Source organism: Oreochromis niloticus, linkage group LG1 (assembly GCF_001858045.2).
Source record: "Oreochromis niloticus isolate F11D_XX linkage group LG1, O_niloticus_UMD_NMBU, whole genome shotgun sequence".
NCBI lineage: Eukaryota > Metazoa > Chordata > Actinopteri > Cichliformes > Cichlidae > Oreochromis > Oreochromis niloticus.
This window is the reverse complement of record NC_031965.2, coordinates 22,116,301-22,144,090: the sequence shown is the minus strand read 5'-3', so window position 1 is coordinate 22,144,090 and position 27,790 is coordinate 22,116,301. Positions and strand designations below refer to the sequence as shown.

General features: G+C 40.2%; 1 protein-coding gene across 1 annotated transcript; it reads right to left on the bottom strand.

Moving 5' to 3' along the window:
- On the bottom strand, positions 1 to 27,668 carry aldh1a2 (aldehyde dehydrogenase 1 family, member A2). Its single transcript, NM_001311328.1, is given in 13 exon segments — positions 1 to 281; positions 513 to 587; positions 1,803 to 1,960; positions 2,367 to 2,531; positions 2,648 to 2,832; positions 3,452 to 3,554; positions 11,401 to 11,514; positions 13,941 to 14,069; positions 14,746 to 14,807; positions 17,773 to 17,902; positions 18,176 to 18,316; positions 19,826 to 19,930; positions 27,485 to 27,668. Coding segments are annotated over 13 exon segments (1,557 nt in total). The 5' UTR covers positions 27,602 to 27,668; the 3' UTR covers positions 1 to 208.
- Between the last annotated feature and the right edge of the window lie 122 nt (positions 27,669 to 27,790).

The window sequence follows — 27,790 nt, the reverse complement described above, 5'->3', positions numbered from 1 at the left end:
CACAAGTGGCGATAGCTGGACTGGAAGCGGCTGAATGTCCACGGAGGGACAGGAGGCAGTGAGTGGGTACAGCCTGGAGTTATCACGGATATAAGTAGCTCTGATGGGTCGTGGTGTGCCACCATGGACAGACTGACAAAAGCTTGTCAACAATGAGGAAGACACTACCTCCTCCTCCCTCCCCCCTCCCAAAAAAAGTGTGGCTGCCTTAAGAGTTCTTGGCGACCATCTTTATTGTGATGGTCTTCACTTCTGAGTACTCCTTCAAGCCGTTTTCTCCCCTGAAACAAGAAATAGAAACATTTTGTTTAAACTCTAATGCTGACAGCAACAATGAATTATAGTGTACACACTGCTGGAGGCTCTTGGAGCAGGAATATTTCCTCTTAGATAAAGATTTACATCATGTTAAGCTATTTTGGAAAGTCGGCTTTCAAAACACTAAGTCAGCAATACTAGCGTTGCGACTAATTTGTGTGTATTCAGCGGGCAGACGACCAAGTCTTACTCACATTTCACGCCCATTGCCAGACATTTTATATCCTCCAAATGGACACTGTGTGCTCAGAGCGTTGAAGCAGTTTATCCTGTGAAATACACAAAGCATTGATCACTCTTGATCAGTTGACTTGCAGTTTACTATAAAAATTTTGCACAACTTTATCCAAAGCGTCATTTGGGAAGACTGATGTAAAATTACATTCTCATCATCACAGCTATTTTTAAAACCCCCTGAACTCAATAACAATTATTCTTTTGCTGTTTAGCAAACACAGTTAAAAAATGTCAGGTTCTATATCTGTAAATGTAGTAATTACAGCTGCTGTAGCTGCCGCGGAAACAATGCTTTGAAGTAACTCGAAAATATGAAGAAAAATTATTAAATATTTCAGCAATTTCTTTCCTTCCAATCCTTCTGCTGAAAGACTTTGTTCTCATGCTTCATCACTTATGTCCTTGTTCTTCTCTCGCCAGTTTTCTGCACCACATTCAGCTGATCGCTCTCCGAGTCTTCTCACATCTCCTGTGCAGTACTCCTCAGTTTCTAGATTGTCCTTTTAGTCTCAAACATTCACGCCGTTTTAATAGTTGCACTAGTTGTGTTTTCTTTTTCCTTTCTAGCTCAGGTTGTTGTACATTTGTGTGCCTCCTCATACATGCCTGTTCTCCCCTCTTTGGAGTCTGTCTCTTTGCCTGAGTTGACTGCCTGCTGAGTGAATTTCTCAATGTCTGTGATTAAAATTCTGGATTTTACCTATTACTGATGTTTTGTGTTTGGACACATAAATACAATGTTTATAATTAAGGATGGAGCATATCATTCATCCTTTCTTGGCTACAGAATAATTTATTTGGCATTTGTGATGAAAATTGCCCGATGGTGATTAGATCGACATCAGGGATGAAGGAAGAGTTATTAAAATAGCTAAGCATAACAAGTGACGCAAGATTTCTGGCAGAGGCTACCTATACTTCTACTCATAACCATTTGAAAGTAATTAAAAATGGAAACTATTGCAGGTTAACTCAACAAGTAACATTTACTATTAATTTAATTTCTACCAATCATAAAATTGGGGATGTTGTCCTGTCCTGGAACATTACTTCTGATATTTTCTCATCATATCTGAGCTTCTGGGGAAAAATGGGTGGATAAAAAGGAAGAAAAGCTTTTCTTTGTGGCTACTGTAACGATTCTAAATTAGCACACTGTTAGTTAAAGCTTTGGGAAAGTGGCTGATATTTCTCACATGAAAAATATTACTGAATGGAGCTGAAGAAGCACGGCAGATAGAGCTTACCAGACAGTGCCAGCCTGCATAGCTGTGGAAATGGTCATGGCTTTGCTGATGTCCTTGGTGAATACAGCGGCAACCAAACCATAATCTGAGTTGTTGGCTCTTTCTATCACTTCATCAATTGTTTTGAACTTCATGATCTGTTGGACTGGCCCAAAAATCTGTAGAGAGATGGTAAATGGTAAGTGGGCTGGTTCTTATGTAGCGCTTTTCGCCCTTATTACAGCACGTCTCATTCACCCATTCTTACAACCACTTTTTTCTATGTCCAAGTGCTTTCTATCTAACAATTACACATCAAAGAGGTGAGAATAAACAGACTCATTATGAACTCCAAAATTATTAGTTAATCTTAGGTAAATGCATTTAATTAGGGACTTAATTTATGTATCACCATCTTTTGGTAACTTTTTACATTTTTTGACAGCTTTAGTAACTCCTTTTTCTCCAGGTTAGAGAAACAGGTTATTAACAGCATCTACATTTAACTGTTTTGCCACTTCTTCTATTGCAGCCCTTAAATCAACTCAAGATGCATTAGTAGTGCTGGAGTCTTTATCACTATACCTCTTCTCTGGCAATGCGCATGTCATCTCTGACATTAGAGAAGACTGTAGGCTCAATGAAGAACCCTTTCAAGCCCAGAGCTTTGCCTCCACACTCCAGCTTGGCCCCTTCAGTAATGCCGCTCTGGATGAACTCCAGCACACGGCTCTGATGCTCTCGACTGATCTGTGGAGGTGGAGGACAGACTTACTCCCAGATCACAGAAAAAATGAGCAATATATGAAATTTACAGAGCAAATGATAGAAAAAGAGATGACAGCTTCTGATTCTGCGCTCCTCACCTGTGGTCCCTGCTCAGTCATGGGGTCAAAGGGGCTGCCAACTATCCTCCTCTTTGCTCTCTCCACGCTCCTCCGGACGAACTCGTCATATATGGGCTCCTCCACATAGATGCGAGAGCCTGCCGTGCAGCACTGGCCTGCGTTGAAAAACACACCCTGGTGGGCTTCTTCTACAGCCAGATCCACTGGGGAAATGGAGAGAGTTGTGCTGGTTAATAAATAAACAAAAGTAGTATAGAATATTATAACCATGAAGCTACTTATTAGGTAAAAAAAAAAAGACTTGACTGGTGTTTTTGAAAGTGAAACAATGCACAAATTAAATATCAATAAAGACAGAACAAATTTATCTGTTTATAAAAAGTCATGTGTGCAGTGTTATTGGAGCTATCCCATGCAAATCTGACACCTGACACCTGAGAGACAGGATCCTGCTGTTGTGCACAAAGGGTTAATGGACCCCTGTGATTTATGGGTCTCGGCCGAGTCGGGGTCCATTCCCTTGATTTACAGGCCCTAGTGTGCCCCTCTCACGGCTGCTGAAAGCATTTGAGACGCTCGGCAACCCCAGTTTGGTGAGACACTTAGAATTTATATGAAACCCATCCATCCAGAGGTTTTCATAGCACTGCTAAGCTCCGAACATTTTAAGGTTCTCAGTGAGGGTGAGTGCTGTGAGTGTTTTTCTAAGAATATGACACACAGCTACAAAAAACAGTGATTGTGACAGACAGACATTGGGTGGGAGGGGGGCAGGCAAATGAAGTGACAAATAAAACTCTACTTTAACAAAACAAAACTTACAATCAGCATCTGCAAATATAATGTTGGGATTCTTTCCTCCCAGCTCCAGCGTCACTCTCTTTAGGTTACTCTTCCCAGCTGCCTCTTGGATCAGCTTGCCGACCTAGCAGAGGAAACAGATCAGAGGTTTATTCGTGGAGATGCAAGGCTCACAGCCAGATCAGTAAATCAGCTGGAACCATTAAATATCTTAAAGAGGCTGGTTAGCTCCAAACAAGGAATGTACTGGTAGGCCAGCTGAAACATGAGTTCTGCAAACACACAGAAAGAATATCTGTTACAGGCTTTTGGCGACAGCGAGAGGAAAACAAAATGATGTTTCTGCCGGGAAGAGTATCTGATATGTGGCGTAGGACAGGAAGAGGCAACCACAAGGTGTGTGGGTGGTGTACTGTGATCTAACACCGAGACGGGATATTCGGTATGAGTCGGGCCTGTGACGATATGAAAGACGGCAAGGGATTCGCGGTGTTTTATCTCATCCTTCTATTGCCCTAATTTCCACTTTACTCCTTATCAGGAGCGATGATATCAGATGACCTAAATGAAGAATAATAAATTACGGTTTGAGGAATAACATTCTTTGATAAAGATCTATTGCTCAAGAGAATCATGTGTAAAATTCATCCTGGGGGAGAACGTTTTAGTTTTATTTAGTACAAATCATTAAATCTTTGAAAATGTTTTGAATACAAGCCATGAATATTTTTTTATTTGAACCTTGTTTTTCTCTGTAATACATCATTAAATAATACCCACACTTCTTTTTGCTACAGTACAGGCTATGCATAGTAAGATATTTTAGAAGCAGGCTAAGGTAAGAAGACTTTGGTTTATTTACCAAGCAATACCCTTGTACCTCCACCAATCACCAGTAAGCCAGTCAGGGAAAAGATATTTTTCTCTGGTGACTGGAGATTTAGTGAAACTTGATACCAAACCAGAGATGCTGCTAAAGTATAGCCAGTATAAATAATCAAGCATGCAGCTTCCCAAATACAGAAGAGCTTAAGACCTGCATTTAATCTGAAGGCCACCAGAAGGCGATGAGGTTTTTGGAGACACATGACCATTAACCACATAACATTAATATATTCACTGTTTGGATGTGTAGTAAGCTTGGCGGCAATGTAGGATCACTTGAATAAGCCATTAGTCTCATAGACCAAGAGACTAGTCTGCAAACATCTGAGAACCACTGGTCATGAGGAAAAAATTTGTATTCCCTGACTGTTTAGGAGTGGTTGGATGCTGATGGCAGTCACTGGGAGATGACTGCTAAAATCCCAATAATGCAGGCCTACATGCTCCCTAGCAAAAAACATGTATTCTACAACTAGTTAGCAAAAACCTCCTTGTGATTGCTTTGGCTGTTAGCATTTTGCTGCGGTTGCAGTTTAAAAGAAAGTAATGTACTTGCATATAAACACTGTCCAGCTACTCTCTGAGCTAATACTGAAACTGTGAAAAGTATGACACAAACCGGAAAAAGAGAAGCTTAAATTTGTGTCTTAGCATTGCAGCCAACCTTGTTAAAAAAGCTAAAATTTATCTTTCTTGTTTATAACTTTCAGTTTGTGACACACTTTTTAAAGTTTTACTAGTGCTTGGCTAGTAGTAAAAGATATTTTGAAGACAAACATGATAAAGCACAGGCAACAGACTACTGCGTTGCTAGCAGATTGCCACTAGCGCTGCTAGCAGATTGTTAATGTTGCTGGTAGATTGCCACTAGAAGATTGCAATCACTAGGAGGTTTTTGTTGCATACTGAGTAGTATGGTTTTCAGTGTGATTATTTGTCCAGGTTTGTACTCCACTTTGGTGATTTAAATTTTTGCATTTTATAGGCCTCTGCTTGTTAACTGCTCGCCTAGCGGTAGTGTAACTGCTAAAAGTGCGACACCAACCAGGAACAAAGACCGTCAAAGTAAAAGTTGAGCACTTTTTGAAATCTTCTGGTTCCAGTGGTAAGGCACAACTTTTACTTTGAAGGTGAGTGTTCTGTCTTCCCAGTTTGCATTGCATTTTTCACAGTTTTACTACCACTTGGAGAGCAGTTGGTAAGAGTTTTTGTTGCAGCCCTTCTTCATCCAGTTCATCCAGCAACCTCCAGCAACCACCGCCAACTACTAATATTTCGGGTACCAAACAGGCGACATCACAGTAGCAACGCCCACCTATCATACCATCTATGAGCTTATGAGCAGGAGAAACTAGCTTGAGCTAAAGGCAACAGAACTCAACGTGTTTTAAATGAGACACAAAACAAACATATAACTTAAAAACTTAAAAAAATAAACATGACATTTAAATGAATAATTAAATTGGTAAAATAATAAATTCATCACTTTTGGACAGAGCCGGGCTGACTGTGCACCTCTGGTTACAGTCTTTAATCTCAACCTACTGCTTTAAGACTAATAAAGGCAGTTTCAGTAATACGTACTTGACATGAAAAGATACAGCTTAAAACTGCCGGACGCTATTTGACCCCTTGCAAATTTAGGTAAACATGATTTTAGGATGTGAGAATGAGTCACCAGATTTTATCAATATTTTTCACTGTTCTGACACGCTGCAATAACTGGACTGATAACAAGCCTGGAAAATCCCATACACCACCCTCACTATCCTACACCCTAAACAAGTATTCATCTTCCTGTTACTCATACTGCCTCTTTTATAGATAAAGACGAAGAAAAAACCCCTTAGTGTCCAAGCCCCCCCCTCCAAACCACCCCCAAGGAAAAACATCTTCAAACATGTTAAAGACTCATTCTCTTGCTCTTTTCTTCTTCTTTACTCTACTTCCCATTATATGCTGAAAGACTAAGATCAGAACAGCTGGGCTGCGGCTGGTACCGAAGCTGCCTAAATACAACACAAAACTTGGCTCGGCTTCATTTTTCTGATGTGTTTTGTCTGTCTTTGATCAGAAACACAAAGTGGCTGACTAAGGGGAGTTTAGCATGTGTTTATTCAAGGGTAAAGGAAACACGCTGGGCTGCTAGACTCCTCCGCCACATGTGAGTCAGTGAGAGATGAGCTGAGCTCCTAAAATCCACCTGTAGCTACTCCAGCACCTTCAGTCCTGTCTGAGGAGATGATGTGCTTGCTAGGATCCCACCATTGCTACTACAGTGCAGTGACTCACTGTCTGGGCATCAGCAGTCTCTGACAGTGCTGGCTCTTTTCTCAGTAATTGACTCCAGCTCACACGAAATAACAGGAAAACTAGTAAAAAAGAACCAAAAAACAAACAAGAAACCCCCCCAACCTGGACCACTTATAAAAGAAATGTTCAACAGGGATGAGATGGCAAACAAAGATGTTTATAATACAAATTAAACAAGATGCCACAGGATAGATAATTTGTAAATAGATAAATACATGATTATGGTTTAATCATAACTAGATCAATATTTGAAATTATACAGTAACTAATATAGAACGATAGCAGCTGCTAACAGTTTTTACCGTGGTTTATTCTAACAAAGTTTGGTGATCCTACTGAGGTTGAAGAGTACAGAACATATTTTGTTATATTTTAGTTTGTGCTTGAATTTGAATGTTTACAGAAAATGTCTGAAAGATTGAAGACACTGTAGACATTGAACAGACATCCTACACACACAAATAAGTAAGCTAAGAACACAAAGGAGGCTGTGTCCACAATAGCGCATTTCTGTTCTGAGCTTTTATTTTAGGAATTATTTGCATTTGCCTAGAAAAGGTCAAATCATGTGACGATACATGTACGGCTCAGGGAAGGACACATAGTTACTGTTATCAGCCAATCAGAAGCCTTGGAATGAATTTAGACAATGCCAAAAAAAACCAAAAAACTGCAGTTCCTCTAGTGGCCACTTGAGGCTGGCTTCAAAAGGGAGTGAGTCTCATTAGACTTCCATGATAAAATGGCCATCTTTTACAGCATTACAAAGCACATTTAGCTTGACATAAAAATGTCCCTGTGCTTTACAGATAGTCATTCAGATCAACTATAAGTAGAATGATTTATTTTTTTAATAACTGATCTACCTGCATAACTGAGTTAGGGGGTGTGGTCTTATTAATGAACAAACAGCTTTCCCAACACATTTAGCTGGAGCTGACTAGCATCTATGAGGCCTCACTTTTGTTACTTCCAGTCATTTCACTGGGCTGTGATTGCTGTAGCTGAATTTTTAATTGATTATCTGACTAACACTAGGGCTTGATGTGTGGGACAAATCATCCCAGAAGTTATGTGCTTTGGTGAGTGAAGTTCTAGTGTTTTCTTAGTTTACTACTTGGGTTGCTTATTCACAAGACACCACCACAGGGGATAAATCATTAAGTTTGATTTGCCAGATTTTTATGCCAGATGCCCTTCCCGACACGACCCTCCTAGGGATTTGTGTCCCCTGATCTTTTGACATGTGTTAACCAATACAGTATGAACACTACGCTAGTAAATTGCGTTAACATGCTTTGCTGATATGTGCTTCTGTGTTTTGTACTTGAGTCCATGGATAGGTGATAAATTAGCACGCCACTTGTTTATTCATATGAAGTAACTTCTTCCTCCCAAAATCCAACATGGCAACAGCCAAAATGCTAACAGAGTCCACAAACCAATTTCTGAATGTGGGCACATCCATGCTTTATACAGTCTCTGATCAAGAACTACTCATGGGTGTCTGATCGTTTCTAATATCAGTGTGGTCTAGTCTCCAAAATTTAGCTAATGCAAAGTGTGGCTGAAAGCTGCTAGATGCTGGCTCCAAAATAAACGTGTCTCCTGCTTCAAAATGGATCAGTTTTTCCCTGCAAAAACTAGATCACATTAGTTTTTGATGATTTCAGCTGTATAATCTAATGTGTGTGCCATTGGTCATTTTATAAATTACTGCTCTGTTTCTAAGACTGGTAGCTAACGGAAGGCTTTAACGCCCGCCAGGAGGCGTTGATTTACAGCTGGCTGACAGCTGTTTCAGAGTTTCTATTTAAAGAGTAAACTTTTTTTTCTCCAGACGCACACTTCTACTACTCTGTTTGTATTTAAGGAGACTTTGATATGATGCAGTCATGCATCATTTTGGTAATGCTTATCTTTAACACATTGTAGTTAATGTAACTAATACCAGCATGGGCTAGCCCAAGGTCCTGGCTCCACACAGACAAAATCTGCAATGCTGTGGCCATTTTTAGAAACAATATGGTCTATAGCTGTGGTTTGAGCTTAATGCTTATGTCAGCATGGACACACACACACACACACACACACACACACACACACACAAACACACAATATGATATTAAGATGCTTAGTTGGGTTGGGCAATATGTAAATATTTTCCAACGGCCTGCCGTCAGTCCTACGACAAGCAGCTGATGATATATTTGTTAAGGGTTGTCTGTGCAGCGAGTGCAGGGAGCAGGGCAAAAGACTCCCGACACCCTAAATGCCATTTTCAACAAATGCAAGCATTTGTTTGTGAAAAGATTAAAAATTCACTATTTTGGGAATATTTTGGTTTTAAAATGGAAGAAACTAAAGGTCCTGAGGGAGTGATGCCTCCGCTTTGCAGCCTATAAATGAACAGAGGTAAAGATTACAAAGGCTACTAAATGAATAATGTCATTCATGATACTTTTCAGTACTAATCGATTGGACAGCAACCACTACCTGCAATTACTTCAGTCTGGTCACTGTCATGACTTTCTGAAAGTTAGAAACATTGTTATGAACACCAACTGTTTCCATATCACGTAGACAATAAATTTACTGGAATTTTCAAGAGGACAGACATAAATCACACAACATAATAATAATAACAGTAATAATAATAATAATAATAATAACAATGAACCCCACAACATACTGCATAACCCTAAACCTTAGCAGGTATAACTTTAGCCATCAGTTCTTAATATATCTGAAGCTGAATTGTTCTCCTGCCCAGATGCTAATGTTGATTTTTAAACTGAGACATAAATGTGTGGAACAAATTCTGCAAGTTATCCAGATATTTTAAAAAATCCACCATTGTTTCATAAAAAGAAAAAACCCAGCTTATCACCAAAGTCATTTAAAACTGTTTTGGGGAAATTTCAGTGCTGAAACTCACACAGCTGTTCCTCGAGTCCATTAGCGTCACTTAAAATCGACATCCAGGATCTTTGAAATGCTCTCTCCCTGTGACATTCACTTTTACATTTTACAGGAATATGTCTACTCATATGTCACTTAATTAGGTACACTGGTTCAACTGCTCCTTGCTCATACTGAGCATCAGAATGGGGAAGAAATGTGATTTAAGTGGCTTTGAATGTCGTATGGTTGTTGGTCCTAGGCTGGTGTGACTATTTCAGAAACTGCTGATCTACTGGGATTTTCCCACACAACCATCTATTTTACAGAGAATAATCTGAAAAAGAGAAGATATCCAGTGAGTGGGAGTTCTCTGGGTGAAAATAAGTTCAGAGGGGAATGGCCAGAATGCCAGCGCAGAAGAGCATCGCTAAAGCGCACAGCACGTAAAACCTTGAAGCGCCACACCGGGTGGCACTCCTGTCGGCTAAGAGCAGTTAAAAACAGGAAGGCTACAATTTGCATGGCCTCACAATAGAAGAATGGAAAATTTTTCCCTGGTCTGATGATTCTTAATTTCTGCTGCTAGACTAGCAAAGTAGGGCCTGAATTTGCTGCAAACAACGTGAAAGCATGGATCCATCCATGCTTGTATTGTTCACGCTGCTGCTGGTGGTGGAGCTTAGAGCTCCTTAGTACCAGCTAAGCACTGTTAAACACCACAGCCCACCTTAGTGTTGTTGCTGATGCCTCTGGGACTACAGTGTACATATCGTCACATGATAAAATGCCATGTCAAATCATTTCAGACTGACTTCTTGAACATGACAATGAGTTCACTGTACTCAAACACCCTTCCCCGTCAGCAGATCTCAATCCAGTACAGCACCTTTGGGATGTAGTGGAACGGGAGATTCACATCATGGACGTGAAGCCGACAAATCTGCAGCAACTGTGTGATGCTATCATCACATCAACAAATCCCCAAGTCCCTGAGGAATGTTACCAACACCTTGTAGAACCTATGCCATGACGGATTAAGGCACCTCTGAAGGCAAAAAAGGTCCAGCGAGTGTATGTCTCATTGTTCCAGTGAGTTTTGCTTTCATTGCTTTTATCTGTGACATCTGTACCTGTATGGGCTTATCAGGGACTGCTCCAATTACACATACTGTACACATGGCGCCTACAACACAACGCAGGAGTCAAAACAAATATTACATAAGGCCGTGTTTCTTGCTAAAGATAGGTGTAAATTACAGGATGGTCACATAAAAATATCACTGCAACATCGGGACTACTGTAAATGGTTTTAACACAGGGGTTAGTCAACGTGGAAATGACAGATGTTTATAAATGATCTGTAGAAAGGGATCTGCCGTCACTCTGGCTGTTCTCTCTGACTCCAGGAATCTGTTCAGACCACAGCGCTCAACACCTAACATGGTATGTCCTTTGTCTTCCCATTAACTGCTTCCCTGTTCTCAAGAGCTGTAAGGGTATATTCTGATGGTGAGTTAAATGAAAAGCAGTGTGGAGGTGCATTAATACCTCAAAGACAGCTGAGGGAAAACAGACGAGAGGCAGTGTTTTCAGAGAGACCTGTTTGTATACTCTCGACAGCGCAAATATGTGCATGTGTGTGCGATAAAATCAGAGCCCTGTCATGAGGAGTAATGACAGGGTGCGCGGCTTATGTAAGACCCCATTTGTTTGTCATTTAAACTTCAATACAGGCACACAACATCCCCTAATTACCCAGCCTGCTCTTATGCTCTGCACATGTTGGTCACTGTGTCAACTGTGTTCAGTGACAAAAGCTAGCAGTGGGCAGATGCTGATCTGAGCCGCTCTACTAGAGAGAAAAGTACCTCGGTTGATCCTGTGAAAGCCACTTTGTCTATGCCCATGTGTGAAGCAATTGCAGCTCCTGCTGTTGGCCCGAATCCTGGCAAAATATTGATGACTCCCGGTGGAAAGCCGGCCTGTCAAAACAATATGAGAGGAAACAAGCTTTAGCGGAGATGACAGCAGAGCCAAGCAAAACCACAGGCAGTGTGGGGGAATCCGGACCCAACCCAACCTCCCTACAAGCAGAGAGCAGGGAGAACATCAAAAAGGCAACAGACAGATAGTCTCCAAGAAGAGGCGAGGCTGGAGAGGACAGGGGGAAAACAGAGAGGATGTAGACACTTAAATTTGTCCATTATTTGGCTTCAATACATTGCCATGTCAGGCTGTGTTGTTTAACTTACTCATGTGTTTATCCTTATTGTACACAGCTGCACTCACTACAAAGAGCTCTGGTTTAGAATTTACTCGAGATTTATATCAGCGTGTTTAAGATGTTCAGATTTTATTTTATTATTTTGTGGAGTTTTCGGCACTATTGCCAGGAAAAACTGAATAAAGAAAAAAGAAAGTTGACACCAGAGCATCCCTGAGTGAATTTTTCTAAAGCACTTTTATGTTGACTGTCACATCCAAACTTAACAAATGAAACTATGTGATTATATAACATTTGTTCTGGTGATCTCTCTGAATTCAAAATAAACTCATATCAAATTTAGAAATAAAAACGTAAAATAACTTTCCTTATTAATCATTTAGCATTTTAGCTAGTGTGTGCATCATTAGGCTCTCCTCACTCATCATGCTATCGTTACAGTGGGATTATTCAATGTGGTATGATGATGCTGTACTTATTACAGCTAAAATACTGACTGTATTATTCTCAAAGGTTGCCATCTTAGCAGAAGGTTAGGGCGTACATGTTTTAAGTCTGTCGGAGGGAATGCTAATGCTAATTAGCAACCTAACAGCAGCTGATTTTTAGCAGACCTTGACATTATGTGTGTTTTTTCTTGTCTATGTATTAATGTTTAAATATTGTTAATAATTTGCCCCATGGAAGAATTTAGTATGAGTGGTTACATGTTAAGCTGAAAATGTCTATAAAATGCCACAGCTAGCTTGCTAACCACTGTGAAATGCTTCAGTAGCCATTTCTGCTAAGTACATAACCTAATCACCATGAGACAGCAGTACTGTATATACTTCATATACTGTATGTATATATACCACATCCATACTTGCTGAAGAATGTGAGACACATTGTTAATGCTGCTCGAGTACTGATGACACGATGGAACAAACATTATCTAAATATTATTAAAAAACGGTTAGCTGCAGTACTGTTTCTCATGTGTTTTATATATATAGGAGTTTTTAACAGAAGCAGTTTAAATTTCTGACACCTACACATTACAAATACAGGAGCTGCTTAGCCATGGAAACCCACGCCACAAAGCTCCTGGCACAAAGTTTTTGTGCTGATGTTAAAGCAACAGGAGGTTTTGCTGTTTGTAGTTTGACATTCAGGGACTATTTTCCCTTAGCACTTGGTGCTGCAGCTCTATAACTTTATTTGGTCTTTGATTTCATGGCTAAGTTGCTGTTCTTAGTAAAGCCTCCCGCTTTGCAATAATTCCCCTTTCAGTTGATCGTGTAACATCAAGGAGGGTAGAAGTTTCACAAACTGACTTGTTGCAAAGTTAGCATCCTATTACAGCAAAACGTTCAAATTTAGTGAGTTCTTTAGAACGACCCAGTCTTTTACAAATGTGTGTGAAGGCAGTAGATGAAAACACTCGAATTCAAAGATTAATAGGTGTGACCCAGTACTTTTGTCCATACAGTGAATAATGAATTGAGTTGAATTAACTGTATTAATATTAACATTGGATTTTATTTTGACTAAACTACCAGAGGTAGTAAACTACAGACACTAGACATGTGTTTAGTTCTGCATCAGATAATTATTTTGTATTTCTGACACTTAATTATGTGACGGAGACCAACGTGAAGGTTTTTAAACGCAGCACGAAAGCTCAGCAAAAAAAGCTATTCACAGTATTAATCTCATTATTATTGTTTCTGCAGCATTTCCCACCAGACAGATGTTAACTTTGGGCTTTTTTCATATACAAATTAAAAAAGAGTTGAAATGTTTCATTTTTATGATCCTAAACAAATTTTATTGTTGTATTAGTAGACTAAAATCTGTATGTTTTAGACCATTAAAAAGTTCATTTACATAATTGAGGCAACCTAACCCTTTCATTTTGGCTCTATATTGGCTGGAGATAACCTAAAGGCCAAGTCCTACTTCACTGACTGTGAGATGATGCACCAAATCGATGTGACACTTTGTTAAACATCTGTTTTTTATCGTCTTTTGGTTACATTAACATTGAACTGTCTAAATAAAGTGTTGGCCAAAGTCAAAGTGAACACTGTGTCCTTGGCAAAATAAAACCTATAAGCGATTCTGTTTCAGTTAGTTCAGCGCTCATGCTTGAAACTGCGCACGCGAAATGTTTGCCATCGTCATAGCGACTCTGTCATTTACCTCCTTGATTAGAGCTGCCATGTAGAGGCAGGTGAGCGGCGTCTCCTCAGCAGGTTTCAGGACGACAGTGTTTCCACACGCGAGCGCTGGGCCCAGCTTCCATGCTGTCATCATCAGAGGGAAGTTCCACTGTGTACAACACACGCGCGCACACAGACACACACACACACAAACACCGGAAAAAGACATCATGCATCTGACACACTGGGTGGTCACAAGTCAAGTTCAATAACTCATCGCTCTTAAGTCACTCACTCTCATTTTCACTCTGTCTAAACATAGTCAAGTGAGAAAATGTTCTCGGCACTTGTACAGTATTTTCTCTTCCCACAGTATTCTGAGAAAGTCGGGAAATTGCAACACATGTGCAATAGACCCGTATCACTGTTCAACACACAGGCCTGTGTTATTTCTGCTTTGCACAGGAGCCCATGGGGCTCAACACAGAACCACACGCTTTCTGCACTCTTGCACAATCAACAGTGTCTCTTTCTCCTTGATCTTTTCCTCCTTTCTCATCATTCTTCTTTCCTCAAACACACTCTGTTAAATCCCTTAGCTCATTCTTCTGCTTCTCACTTCTTGTTCCCTTTTCCTCAAAGTCACTGGCACACTGGGGGGGTGGGGTTTGGAGTGGTTGCAGGGGATTACCGGTAAGATTTAAAAACTGTGGCTGACAGGGAATTACTGGAAAATTCTGAATGTAATTCAGTACTTTTAAACGCAGCTAACTCCATCTTTTTTATTTTTTCTTCACATTTCCCTGTCATGTTTGCATGTCACTTTTCAGAAAAGTTATACTCACAGGGACAATTTGTCCACAAACTCCAATGGGCTCATATCTGGTAAATGTCAGATACTCTCCATCTGTAGAGGAACACACATGAGCAAAGAGAGATCTGGGTTATTTATTGCTAGCTTTAACACTTTAACAAAAAAGCACTTAATAGGAAATACTAAAAAATCCCTCTAAACACATGAAAAACGTCACCACCTGACTCCCCTGGTGTTGTTGACTCAACATGTTAATTTGCAAATGAATCCACATGCAGCATTCCTGGTTGCTTTACCCTGGTGAGAGATTACGTTTCCTCCAGCAGCACAGGCATGTGTGTAACTGTTTTAGGTCATAGAGATGGGTGTTATGCTGGAAAGGTTTGCTCATTCCTCTTGCATTACTTGAGTAAAAAGGAGGTACTTGCTGAGGGTGTGCCATGCTTGTTCATTCTTCAGAAAAACAATTCATATTGAGAAATGTGTGTATGAATTTGTTACCACAGTGGTCAGCTGATGATTGCTTAATGTTGCACTTGGACTGGAAGGATCAGTGGGGGGATGACAAGCCAAACAATCACGTTGACAACAGATACAAAACTGCAGTAAGATTCCCATATTTCAACTTTTTCTTTTTTTTGTCCGTGTATTCCAGTGTGGATCTTGCAAAACTGCTATTGTTTGTGGAATGAATCTATAAACCCAGTAGGCATGACATTTTCTGGAGGAACTCAAGTATCTGAAGGCTTGTTCGAAAGAATGACGCCTGCACATGAATTATATTTCAATTTGGCACAGGCAGTGTAAATGATACCAAACTGTACTGCCAAAGGTGCTGCACATCATGACGCTCCCCATTCATTTCACGCCGTCTCTGATATAAATTTAACACCACAGTATCAGCATAACAGGCAAGACAAATAGCTGCCGAGGAGCTGCTCATGGTAGCTGTGTTGCGCCTCATTCTAACAGGTGAACAAACATGATTACTTACATCATACAGGCTACAGGAATACCCTTATTTATTTACTCTGAAAGCCTACAAGAGGAATAAAGCTTAGACCAAAGCCCTGGGAAAACGCTCGCCGTGGTTGGTTTGGCAGCAGCGTACAAGAGAAGCTTTGAGAGGGACAATACAGCGGTATCAGGATGTTTTCCATGTCCTCTCAGTCTCTCTCTTATTCTTTTTTTCTTCCTTTTAAAACACACAGCCAACTTTCTTCTCTTCCACCCTCAAATTCAGCTGCTTTAGAGGGGCAACACTGGCAGCTGGCTCTACTGTGTTTAGATTGATTACCAATTTGTTACCTTCACCCGATGAATGTAAGCTTAGCTTTCTGCAAAACTCTGAACACAATGAAACAAAAAGATTATATAAAATAGTGTTTTGTTTTACAAAAAAATGAAATAAATGGTGATGTCAAACAGAGATGCCCCCCCAAAAAAGATTTAAATTCCCTGTACTTTCAAAACACCTTGTAGTAAAATATTGTAAGAATTTATGCAATGATCCCAGTCAAAGGTCTCTACAGTAGCTTAAAAGCAAAAACTGTTATATTAACTTCAAAATTTTATTTTACTATTATATTAATTAATGTTGCACAACTGAAATGCCTATATTAATTGTGCATTCTCATGCTCCTCTGACAGGTTTCCTATATTATAACATAGTTCTCCTGACTGTCCACATGCTTTTGAGTCAGCGTAGGAAAAGATTAGAGAGGCTACAAAGACTTTTTTATTTTATTGTTCTGACTGTTTCAAAATCATGTTTATAGCCAATTATATAATAAACACCGATTTGCTGCATTTGTTATCAGGCACTGGTTGTAAATTATATAATAACTTACTAATCTAGCTCACTTTGTGTGGAACGCAGTCACTAATATTATATCCCAAATTCAATTAGCACATGTAACAATAATAAAAGTAAAGTTGCTTATGATCAACAGACTTTTTTTAAGACTTTTCCTTCACTTTCTAAGTTCTTCTGCTGACTTCAGAGAGCGATCATATTGCTTTTCCAGGTCAGGGAACTATTTTTTAAATTTTATTTCATTTTATTTCATTTTCCTGACACCCCAGAAATGCACAATAACAATTAAAACCTTTTACTGATACCAAAAGGGTCTCAGAATAAAACCGTGCCTGCTAAAGCTCTCAGCAGAGTTAGTGGAGAATTTAAAGCTACTTTCAGCTGCTCACTTCTCACAAAAAAGGGCTCATTACAGCAGGTAAAGCTGTATGTTTGATTTTGGTTAGTTTTACTCCAGATACCCTTTCTGGTGTAAATCCAAAGAAGATTTATATCTCCATCTGGAATCAAACAAACAACTTTTCACTTGCCAAGAAAATGTTTTAACCACTGAACTACGGAGGCACAGAAGAAGAGAGTAGTTTAAGTATTGAAAAACTAACTATTGTCTGAAAGGTTTGACACATTAAATCTGAATGACAGACTGTGTAAAAAATGTGCACAGTGTAACATCAACAACTGTTTGAGGAAATCTGTTTTGAAGCTTCAAGCTGATGCAAAGAGCGAGCGGTTAAGAAACCGGAGACGTGTTGCGTTTATATTGAAATGATTTATCAACTACAGGTTGCCACACCCTAAGGCATATCCTTCATTATCATTGATTTTTCTCTAAATGGGAACTAAAAATGACAAAATAAACACCATGTTGCAATCTTTAAGCGTTTAAACTGGTTTATTAATCAAGGAAAGTGTTTACTGAGGTCAAAGAGCAGATCAGAAAGAAAGTGATTTTTCTACACACTCGGTCTTCTTTTTGCAACCAGCGGAGTCACCCTCTGCTGGCCATTAGAAGAAAGAAGCAGATATAAAGATCTTCCACACATGCTTCAGTTTTTAAATCCTGACTCATCATATATGTTAAGTTTGTAATTTCAGGACAGTGTTTTGTTTGTTTTTTGGTACCAAAAAGTCAGAGGAACAAACACAAAAACACAAACCTGGCTCTTTGTTTAATACCATCTGACTAATCCTTTCTTTAACTGCTAGTACCGCTTCATCTCTCTTAGTCCAAACAGCTCTTACCCATTGGAATGGAAGTACCATGGATCTTGTCGGCATATCCAGCAAAGTATCTCAGTGTCTTTATGGTTCCTTGGAGGTCCACAAACAGAGTGGGCAGGAAAGGCTTTCCACTGTCCAGTGACTCAATAGTCTGAAGAGAGACGAGGGACAAATATGTGATATAACCTTGTGATCTTCACATATTTCCATACTGTTTTCATCTTTTACACTCACCCTCGGGTGAAATGTGACACTAAGATAACACTTAACTACAAATATGGCCCCTCCGTTACAGTAATATGCTCGCTTTAGGACATTTGCATTTAGTTGTACTATCAAGCACAAAAGCAACTGTAGATCCTTCATTAGAAAAGGCATAAAATGAGGAAAAATAAGAGAACATTCCCAGTATTTGTCCACTTACTGCTAGGTAGACACTGTCCCTCTCCACCAGATCAGCCAGTTTGGACAGCAGTCGACCCCTCTCTGAAGCATCCATCCTTCGCCACACAGAGCCCAAAGAAAAGGCCAGGCGAGCTGCCTGCACGGCTTTATCAACGTCAGCCTACAGGGAAAAAAAAACATGTCACTTCATTATCTGTCTCTGCATTTTAGCAGGCCTACATCTGACATAGAAGTGTGTATGCTGAACGCTGAAGATGATTTGTCTCATATTGTGCTTTTGCTTTTCTTTAATATTTCAGATCCAGCTATTTCACTCATGTATGAGGACTAAAGACGAGACTCCAGGCCAACACTATAGCTATACCTGTTTAAGCATGCAACGCGTGTACCAAAGGATAGCGTCCTTACTGCAGGGGCCAGAGTTGGAGTTCACTACAGACCATTTCCTGCATGTTTTCACTCTCTCCCCACTTTCCTACTCTCTGCACTGCCCTATCCAATAAAACGATGGTTAACCTTTTACAGGGCACTCACTAAGATACACAGAAAGTCTCAACTTTAACCCTAAAGTGTGACTTTTTTTATCTTTGTGATGCAAATGAAGTGATATGCTTCCAGATTACTGGTTATAAAAACCCAGTTTCATTGTTAGACTCTCCAGCGCTGAAACCTAAGTACAGAGAAATTCATTCTTCTTTTTACTGTACTACATGTATTTAAGGTAGCTCTATTATGCTTTTCAAATATATATACTGTTACATGCTCACTTTAAACATGGCTTAAGTTTCAGAAAATTAGGTCATCATGTATAAAAGTAATCCCTGTGAGCCAGAAACTCCAGACCTCACTGCATGCTCAGTTTACACCAGGTTTTTTTTTTTTTTACTCTTGGCTCTGTGAGATGAGAAAGAGAGAGAGAGGGTATCCTAATGTTTTCATCTCAAAGCTCTCACTGTGAGTACAGAGGCCACGCCCACCTGCTGGCTGCTGTTCAAACCCGCTGTTTGTGAGAGACAGCCAATCAAAAGAAAAATGGCTTTAAGTGGGAGGGGCTAACCAGATGAACTAAGGGAATGGACCAAGGCCAAGTATAAGATTAATAAAGATAACACTGAACTATGAATAATTTAAAGCTACTCTTTTAAAGTCCAAGAAAAAAAAAGGTAGGAAATTAATTAAGAATAACTTTAAGAATAATTAATTATTTCTAGCTGCATTTAACAGATTCTCTTCTGTGTTTGCACAACATGTGAATGTATCTGCTGAACATCAAGGGTCTCGTTGAGGTTTTACTTTCTGCTCATGTTTCTGTCCTTTGGGATCATCTGCCCCACCCCACGAGGTTCACCTGGGTTTCCCTCCCACCTGTGTGTGTGTGTGTGTGTGTGTGTGTGAGTGTAGTTCTGTCTTTCTCTTTGCTGTCTTTTTTTTTTCTTTTTTAACATTAAATATCTTGTATATTATCTAACATCCACTAAAGGTTTGCTTTTGTTGTTTAAACCTGCACGTTAGTCCAATATGAACAGGTTAAAAATTAGTTTTACCATTAAAAACTTCTACATAATGAATCCATCAACAGTAATGACTTTAACCATTTACTTGGTTTAACTATATTTATGTAATATAATACTTTGACTTCATCCACCATAAAACATTGTATAACATTTACCTTGTCTGCTTCCTGGACTTCACAGATCTGCTCCCCAGTAGCCGGGTTGTAGACAGGGAAGACCTTTCCACTAACAGAGTCCTGCCATTCATTGTTGATGAAGATCTGCAAAAAAAGAAGATAATTTGGGCATTTTAAATTAATTAAATAGGCAAAATTATTATTGAAATGTATCTTTTTCACACGTAGCACTGAAAGCCTGGAAAGGCAGTTTCCAAACATGCTAAGCATGAGCGTGCAACAATGGTTACTTTTTTTTAATTGAAAAATATTTATATTATGTTAAGTAATGCGTTCATTTCACCATTTTGCTGCAGCTATGTGCTTGTGGACTGCGAAAGAAAAACAGCTCTCACGCAGCAGCACGTCCAGGGAGAATCTCTGGAAATCTGGACACAGATTCCTGTCTGTTCAACATTGCTCTCTAGGGAGTGCTCCACCATCCAGACAAAGGGGGTGGGTGGATGTGGGGGTACAGATAAATCCCAATCACACACTCGACCCCCACCCACCTACACAATCCGCCCCCCACCCCCCAAGCACACAGACACACGTTTCACAACATCGCTGCTCGTTTACGAGATCATAAAACACGTGCTGCACTTGGTTTCTGTGATGCGTTAAAGCAAGTCTTCCGTTAAACAGCCAATCCTTGGATTCCAACACGAGACATATGCAACATCTATGAGCAAAAAGAAAAATAAATGTTTACACAACCCCAAAACTGAGAGTTATGACACAGAAGTACATGTGACGCCTTTTACATATGTAATTTTAAACGTACCTCCAGCATATTAGGTCAGCGACAAAAACCTCCTTCCCCGCTGACATGTTTGGATTCATTAGGCCGACTTACTCACACTGTTTTTAATGGCTGTCAGTCTGCCTGATAGATAGAGTGCAAGGAGAACATCTGCTGGCACAAATCCCTCTGTGTATATATTCGCTCTTACCCTCCTTCTACTTTAGAGGAGTTCTGATGTACTGAGAGCAAACCTGAGAGCAGGGTTCAAGTATCCCACTGGCTGTAGCCTCCCTAAACTCTCCAACATGTTTACCTCCATAAACGCCGGGCTTTAAGTACTATTTAATTGGCTGTAAAGTGTTAGCTGTGTTTACTTTCGGGCTGGTATAAAATGCCGAAGTGCCTGAAAACCGTTGGAGTCACAGTAAAAACACATCACTCTGCCCCCCTCCCTCCCTCAATCCCTCCTCCGTATCATTCCCACGGCTCACTGGCTCATAATGTGGACTCTGCATCTGATTACCTCGCATTCACGTGTTTAAGGTGTTCAGTATCTCCATGTACCACTTCACAAGGTAAAAAAATACAGTACACGATCATTTTCCTATCATTCCTTTGCACCACTTACCCCCAAACCGTCCCCCACACACAGGCCTGAGTAACTTCTCCCTCTACCAGCCTGGTATTCTCAGGCGCCTACCATCAGAGGCCACCTTTAATCTGCTGCTCATTAAGAGCACTTCATAAAATTGTCAGTAACAATAAGGAGCAGAGGGCCAGCTACAAAAACAAAAAGTCCTGTAGAGCACTGAATTAGTTTTTAAATTTATAGGGGCCACTGAAGTGGGGCGCCCTAAATCAGAGGAGCCCCCTGACAGCCTCAACAGTCCGAGCAAGAATGCAGACCATGGGTAGCTTTATGCATGGCGTAACCCCTCTCACAAGATGCTGCTAAAGGAGAACGGATGAAGCACGACAACAGTGGAGCAGGCCCCACCTAAATCACGGCCAGAAAAGGACAACTGTCAGACGCCGTTTGGCTCAGCCCTCTCGCTGGGCTCGGACTGGTGTTAGACTTTTGTCTCGTTCCATTGAGAGACTTGATTAAGATGACAGGCCGGAGTCGTAAATCAACTCTCAAGGTTTCTTAAAATTGCTTTTAGGATCATTTGGACGAGGGGCAAAGAACGCAAGGATGAAAAAGCAAGTGCAAGGGTTCACATTTTCAAATGACTAATTGTGTTTTCTTTCCCATTCCCTGCGGGGTCGTTACTATCACTTCACATGATAGGTTCATGTTTATGAAAGTCTGCGCTGCCATTCAGGGCCTAAAATACCGAAAGTGCACGCAAGATGAAAGAAAATAATTAATATGGATACAAATAATCCCAGGTTTTATTTACTCTATATTTCATTTTAAACTAGAGGTATGAAAAACTCTTTAAAGATCTAGTTCTGCAGCTTTTTATACGAATGTGAGAGAGGATTAAAACTGAGTCCAATATGTGTTGCTTGAATAATAACGAGGAGGCCTGATGTGGATGAGTAAGCCTATAGGTCAGGGCTTTCTGCATGGGTCACAGGGCAGCTGCAAACATTTAGCAAATCTCTTGCTTTTCTATAAAAACCGCCGGTCCCATCGTCCGGTACGAGCCTGCGAAGGATGGGGATCACAAAAAGATGAGGCACGATATAAACAATTTTCTGCAATTACAAAAAAAATAACAACAAATAAATAAAAGTTAAAATCAGGATTTGTTCATGTTACACAAATTTTAAAATGTGAACATTACTGGCTTTCTTTTTCTTCTTTTTTTTCACGTTAATAAAAACTTTGTGCGGTATTTGTGTCGATTCATTTTTTCGGAGTGAACTGTAATGGGAAGTATGAAATGCCAAAATACTTCCTGCAGCCAACAAAACATCTGTTTGGCTCTTTGCTTCTTCTCACAGCTCAGATGCTGAAAGAATATGTAAGGCTACTCAGTTCTCGTCGGTTGGACGGAGGGGCGGGGGGGTTTAGGGGTGTGTGTGTGTGTGCGTGTGTGTGTGAAGGTTTACATACGTGTGTGTTTACACACAACACGCCAAGATTCCACAGCCAGATGAATCCTACGGGCACCTGCAACACTCGTCTGCGCAGGAAGTTTCATATCCTCCCCTATCACAGGACCTTTATTTCCTTTCTGGTTTTGGATGGCGTTCAAAAGTCTTATAATTACTACTGTTACAAGTGAGTGGAGAGCATGTGAAAGTGGAGACCAGCTGGTGTTTTCTTTTTTTTTTTTTCTCCTACTCCTCTCCACATGTCTGACACCGTGGAGCCTTCATGTTTTTCATTCACACACCCAGAGACAATGCCACCCTGCCCTCCCGGGTTTGGCGAGGGCGGCCTCATTGTCACTGCCTGGCGAACGCCTTTGTCTCGTCAATTTGAGCAGGCAACTGATAAAGGCTGTTCGTCCTGACAACGACGTTAAGCAAGAAACAAGCTTAACACAACGCACACCTTTCTAATAACATCCCCAGAACTGATGCTGGTGCCAGTGTGACAACGTTTCTGGGCAGATTTATTCGGCCAGCAATGAATCCCAACGCTAACGCTCAATTTTTATCAGACTCAATATGAATATTATTTACTGCAAAAACCTAGAAGAGCTTAATCTGCAGTCCTAATGAAAGACAGAGCAAAATAAAACAAAGAAAAAAGCACGTGCAGCTTAATTTTCATGAATCAACAATAAAACTGACCTCTCCTCTCACTCATGGTGTTTTTTCTACCATTTGAGGTTTGATGGGTTTCCTGTGTACTTAACCACTCTTTATATTTCAGGTCAAGGGAGGTTTTAAAGAACGTTTTAACATAGTTTCACTCATGGGATCACTGGACAAGGAGGAAGTAATTTATAAAGAAATGTCATGCTTTTTTTCCACGGACAAATAAACATCTAGAAAAGCTGTCTCTGCTGTGTCGTGTTGTGCTCGCCGGCGAAAAAGAGCCCATTCCAACAGATTTATGAAGCCAAGTGTTTTTCATAATGACACCGTAAGGATTTACACGTTTTCTTGTCAGGAGGGCCGCAGACTGAAGGTATGGGAAGTTAACAGGGTAACCTCGCTGTCACTGCTCTTCCTTAAAAAGTGATTAAGAGACAGGGGACATGATGTTGACGTGTCTGCTAAGATGATAATTTACACTCGCTGCACAAGTAGGCATTTCACACCAATGGACACATTAATGGCGGTGCACACTTACCCTGTCACAATCAAAGAGATGTGTTTTAGAGAGTACGCAGCCATGTGTGTGCGAACGAGGAGATTGTGAAAGCAAAGGCACAGAAAGGAGGGAGGGGATCTTGCTGTGCTCGTTGTGATAAATCATTTAGTTGCACAGTATCCACTAACTTTGCCTCTGTTTGATCTTGATCGCGGTAAGATGGTGGTTTTGAAGTGAAAAACTCCAGAACTGCAGGTCAGACTCTGGCAAGGCAGGGCCACTAACCCACACAGTGAGGCAGGGTCATAATTTACACCCCGGTGGACAGCACCTAGCATCGGGGAGCCCCAAGCCTCCATCTGTACTATCTCAATCAGTGACAGATTGATGGAGTCTCTTATTCAACCACACTGAGTGGATGTCTGTGCATAGACTGCTTTACAAATTCATGGGTCTTCATCAGAGGGGCTCTGCACAGGTTCCTATGGTGAAAGTGCACTAATGCCACCACGAGTAAAGCAACAAAGAAAATTTATAACTTGATTAGATTAAGAGATCTGTAACTCAGACGGTGAACAAGGCCACTGAATCTGGTTCTTGTCAGTTCTTCAGATGCGTTCTCACTTTATTTGTGCTATGAACACAAATACAAACATGTGCATTTTTATCAGGAGCTTAATATTAACATTTGTGGAGCATTCTTGTAGTTTCTAATCTCTAATAAAGTCTCTATAATATCAGAAAGACACGACATGTGCAAACGTTTAAGAATAAATAAATAAAAATGTTGTAAAATACCTCTAATTTCTTCTCTTCTCACCACACGTAAAAACATTTTATAGACTCTTCATCCACAGCAGAAGAAACAAAGCTGGGCCTTTCTTGTTAAATTTGTCCCACCGAGTGTCTGTTTTAACAAGTCATTATCACTCGACAGTGTGAAAAACCACAACAAAGCCACAAGTATCACCTGCTACAAAGAGCAGGGATACTTTCTCCTTAATTATTTATCAGTCTTTCTCCTCTCCACTTCTGGCACAAGTGGAAAATGTCAATAAATAGCTATCAACGTCCTCTAAATTTATGGCTTCCGTTGTGGTAACATCAAGCTTTAAACTCTTTCTGTCTTGTAACCCAGCTGTTGGATCCTTTTAATAATAGAAATGTGGGGGTAGAGGATGGGAGGGGGTATGCTTTCTTTTCAAGGTTTTAGAGTATTTATTAAAACTACAAAGTCTCTTGAAGGTATTAAAAAACTAAAAATGCCACTTTAATATGATTTGCATCCAAGCAGGAAGATATTTTGATACGATCACACAATTTCACTGTGAGTGGTTCGTGACTTGAAAAGGACAAGGGGCAAACCTCAGCTGAACTAGCCCTTTTGTTTTAATCAAATGCTCCCCTGTTATAGATCTGTTGAAGCACGATAATGGATCAGCCATATCTCTGCTTCCGGAGTCATCTGATCTTTGCATTGCAAAGCAAAGAAAAGTCACTGCGATCAAAGTTTGATTAAAGTTTTTGAATTCTCATTAAGTTGGAAAAAGTTTCAGATGCCTTTATGTTGCAGAAAATGTGTTTAAAAATCATATCTGAGGAAAAAGGACTATCAGTGAACAATGTGGGCTGATTCCTTTGCAGTCAGCAGGGAGGAGAACAGGAACAGGGTGTGAGGAGAGTCCACGCCAGGGGTGCCCATAAATCAGGGCCCTTCTGCCCCCTATGTCCACCAAACCATCAGGGACTGGATGATCCAAATTCCTGGGGGTTAATTCACCAAGTCGCTTCCTAAATTTCCTCCTGTACACTGTTGTTTCCACTCCTTTAACTAACATTCTGCACTGAGAGGGAATGAAAAGCTTTTAGCAAGACAACACACACTATTGTCTTTACAGGGCAGCAGCAGTGTGCCCTTTGCACTTAAAACACTGAGGTATGTGTTAACGCAGAGCAATTATAAAAGCAAATGAACTTCCACCACACTATCATCAGCCTGTCCTCTGCACGAGATGCCCTTTAATCTTACAATCATAAAAACACTTGTTCTGCAGCTAAAGGACCGTTTTAGTAGCGACAAAGTGCAGCAAGACACATTCAGGCTGCTCAGACTGATGATTAAACCTCAGCGACTAATACTGTGAATTTACCTAAAAGTGCAGCAACATGAGCATGAATAAAAAATAAAACTGAAAGAATGAAGATAATCCAGATATCAAACCAAATCAAAACAACTGATATCATGCCAGTTTTTCATGTGACTCATCACTTGTGGTGGGTGAAGACTCACTTTCAAAGCCCGGAGGCTTAAAGTGACATCATCTGATTAATTAATGTTTTCTTTTTTTGTTTTGTGTTTTTAAAGAGACATCTATTTACTTAAGCAGGACTAAGCAATTCACTACATATATCTATATATATATCTATATATATATATATATATAGATATATATATGCAAGATGCAAGTTCCAAAATTCTTTGTTTGACTCATGCTCCTTTCTTCTTCCCACCCACACACACTTTTGACTGCTGAGCCATATAAACCCCCCCAGAAAGCACCTTTTAAAAAAAGAAAAAGGAAAGAAAAATAGAAAATATATTTTAAATACATTTTAATTCTAAACTACTTCCTCACTAAACATGTTGTTCTTAGAGAAAAGAAACGGAAACATTTGCCTGACCTGAGTGTGCTGCCATCACTGATGTCATTAGTAGAAAAATGCTTAAAGATCAGGTAGAAACTATTTTTGGTTGCGGTTTTTTTTTCTTTTTAGCTGATGCCTAATATGACCCTGGGTTGTAATAATAACAGTAAATTGACTCAGTGAATATCATGAGAACACATACGAAGGAAAATAAAAATAGACTAAATAAAAACCAGAGTAAGACGTGGTTCAAGTCTCCCAGTATCATTATTTTATACCCCTTTAAAGTATATTTTATAAATTGTTTTCCCACGCTGTAACCTGAAATGTGGTTGGCCTGTGATATTAGGGATAATGTATTCCAGATGGAATAAATATAAAAACTACATTAAAACGGCGGAAAAAATTGGCCACGTGACTCAGTGTTGTAAAAGTTTAGCATGTGGTGCACTTCTTAAAACACGGTCAAACTATGACACGCCCTTTGTTAATACGTTGTTGGCGTCTACTTAAAATCATAGCTGTTGTGCAGCATGCGCGCTTTTAACTGGCCCAAACTACAAGCAAAACGAGGTCAATTAACCACGTTTAATTTTTGTTTTAAGAACAAAAAAGCTGAACTGTGTTAGGAAACCAGTTGTGTTTCAAAACGCACAAAGCGATGGGCCTATCACGAGAACACAGCAATCTAAAAATATTAATCAAACGTGTTTTATCAGCCACACGCTCGTCACCGCTTCAGTGTGTCGCGCACGGGTTGTTTAAGATTTAATGATCATCTCTGAGCGCGTGCGAGCGGAAAAACAATCTAATTAAAAGTTGCAGCGCGCCAGGTTTAAAGCTCTAAAGTTCTGCTGGATCATTTTTCATCACCTCTAGTCTGCTTTCAGCCACACGCTCTGACACTGAAGCTCCAGCTGCTGACTCACAAACTCGCTTTACTTCTAAAGATTTCCAAGTTTAGGTTTGAGATCTGCGCGTACATGCTGTAAATCGTTACGCGTAAAGTAAACTCTGCTCGGTCGGCGGCGGTTTGTGGAGAGACACAGACCTTGGTATACTTGATCTCCGGGTTGGGCACCGGTGAGGGCATCAGCTGGAGCGATGCCATGAGAGCAGCGGGGTCGCTCTTCACCTCTCCCGGGATCTCGATCTTACTGGAAGTCATCGCGGCCGTCTCTGCGCTCGTCTTGCCTGCCTGCGCCTCTCTGGGTTTTTTCAGCACAGTTCTGATTGGGATTTTGGATTCCTTCCTGGGTTTATAGCCAGGTGTCAGCAGCGGTTCATTTTCATTGGGTAAAGGAAAGGGCTGTCCTTTTGAAAAATAAATTCAAGCATTTACATAAAGCCATGCGTG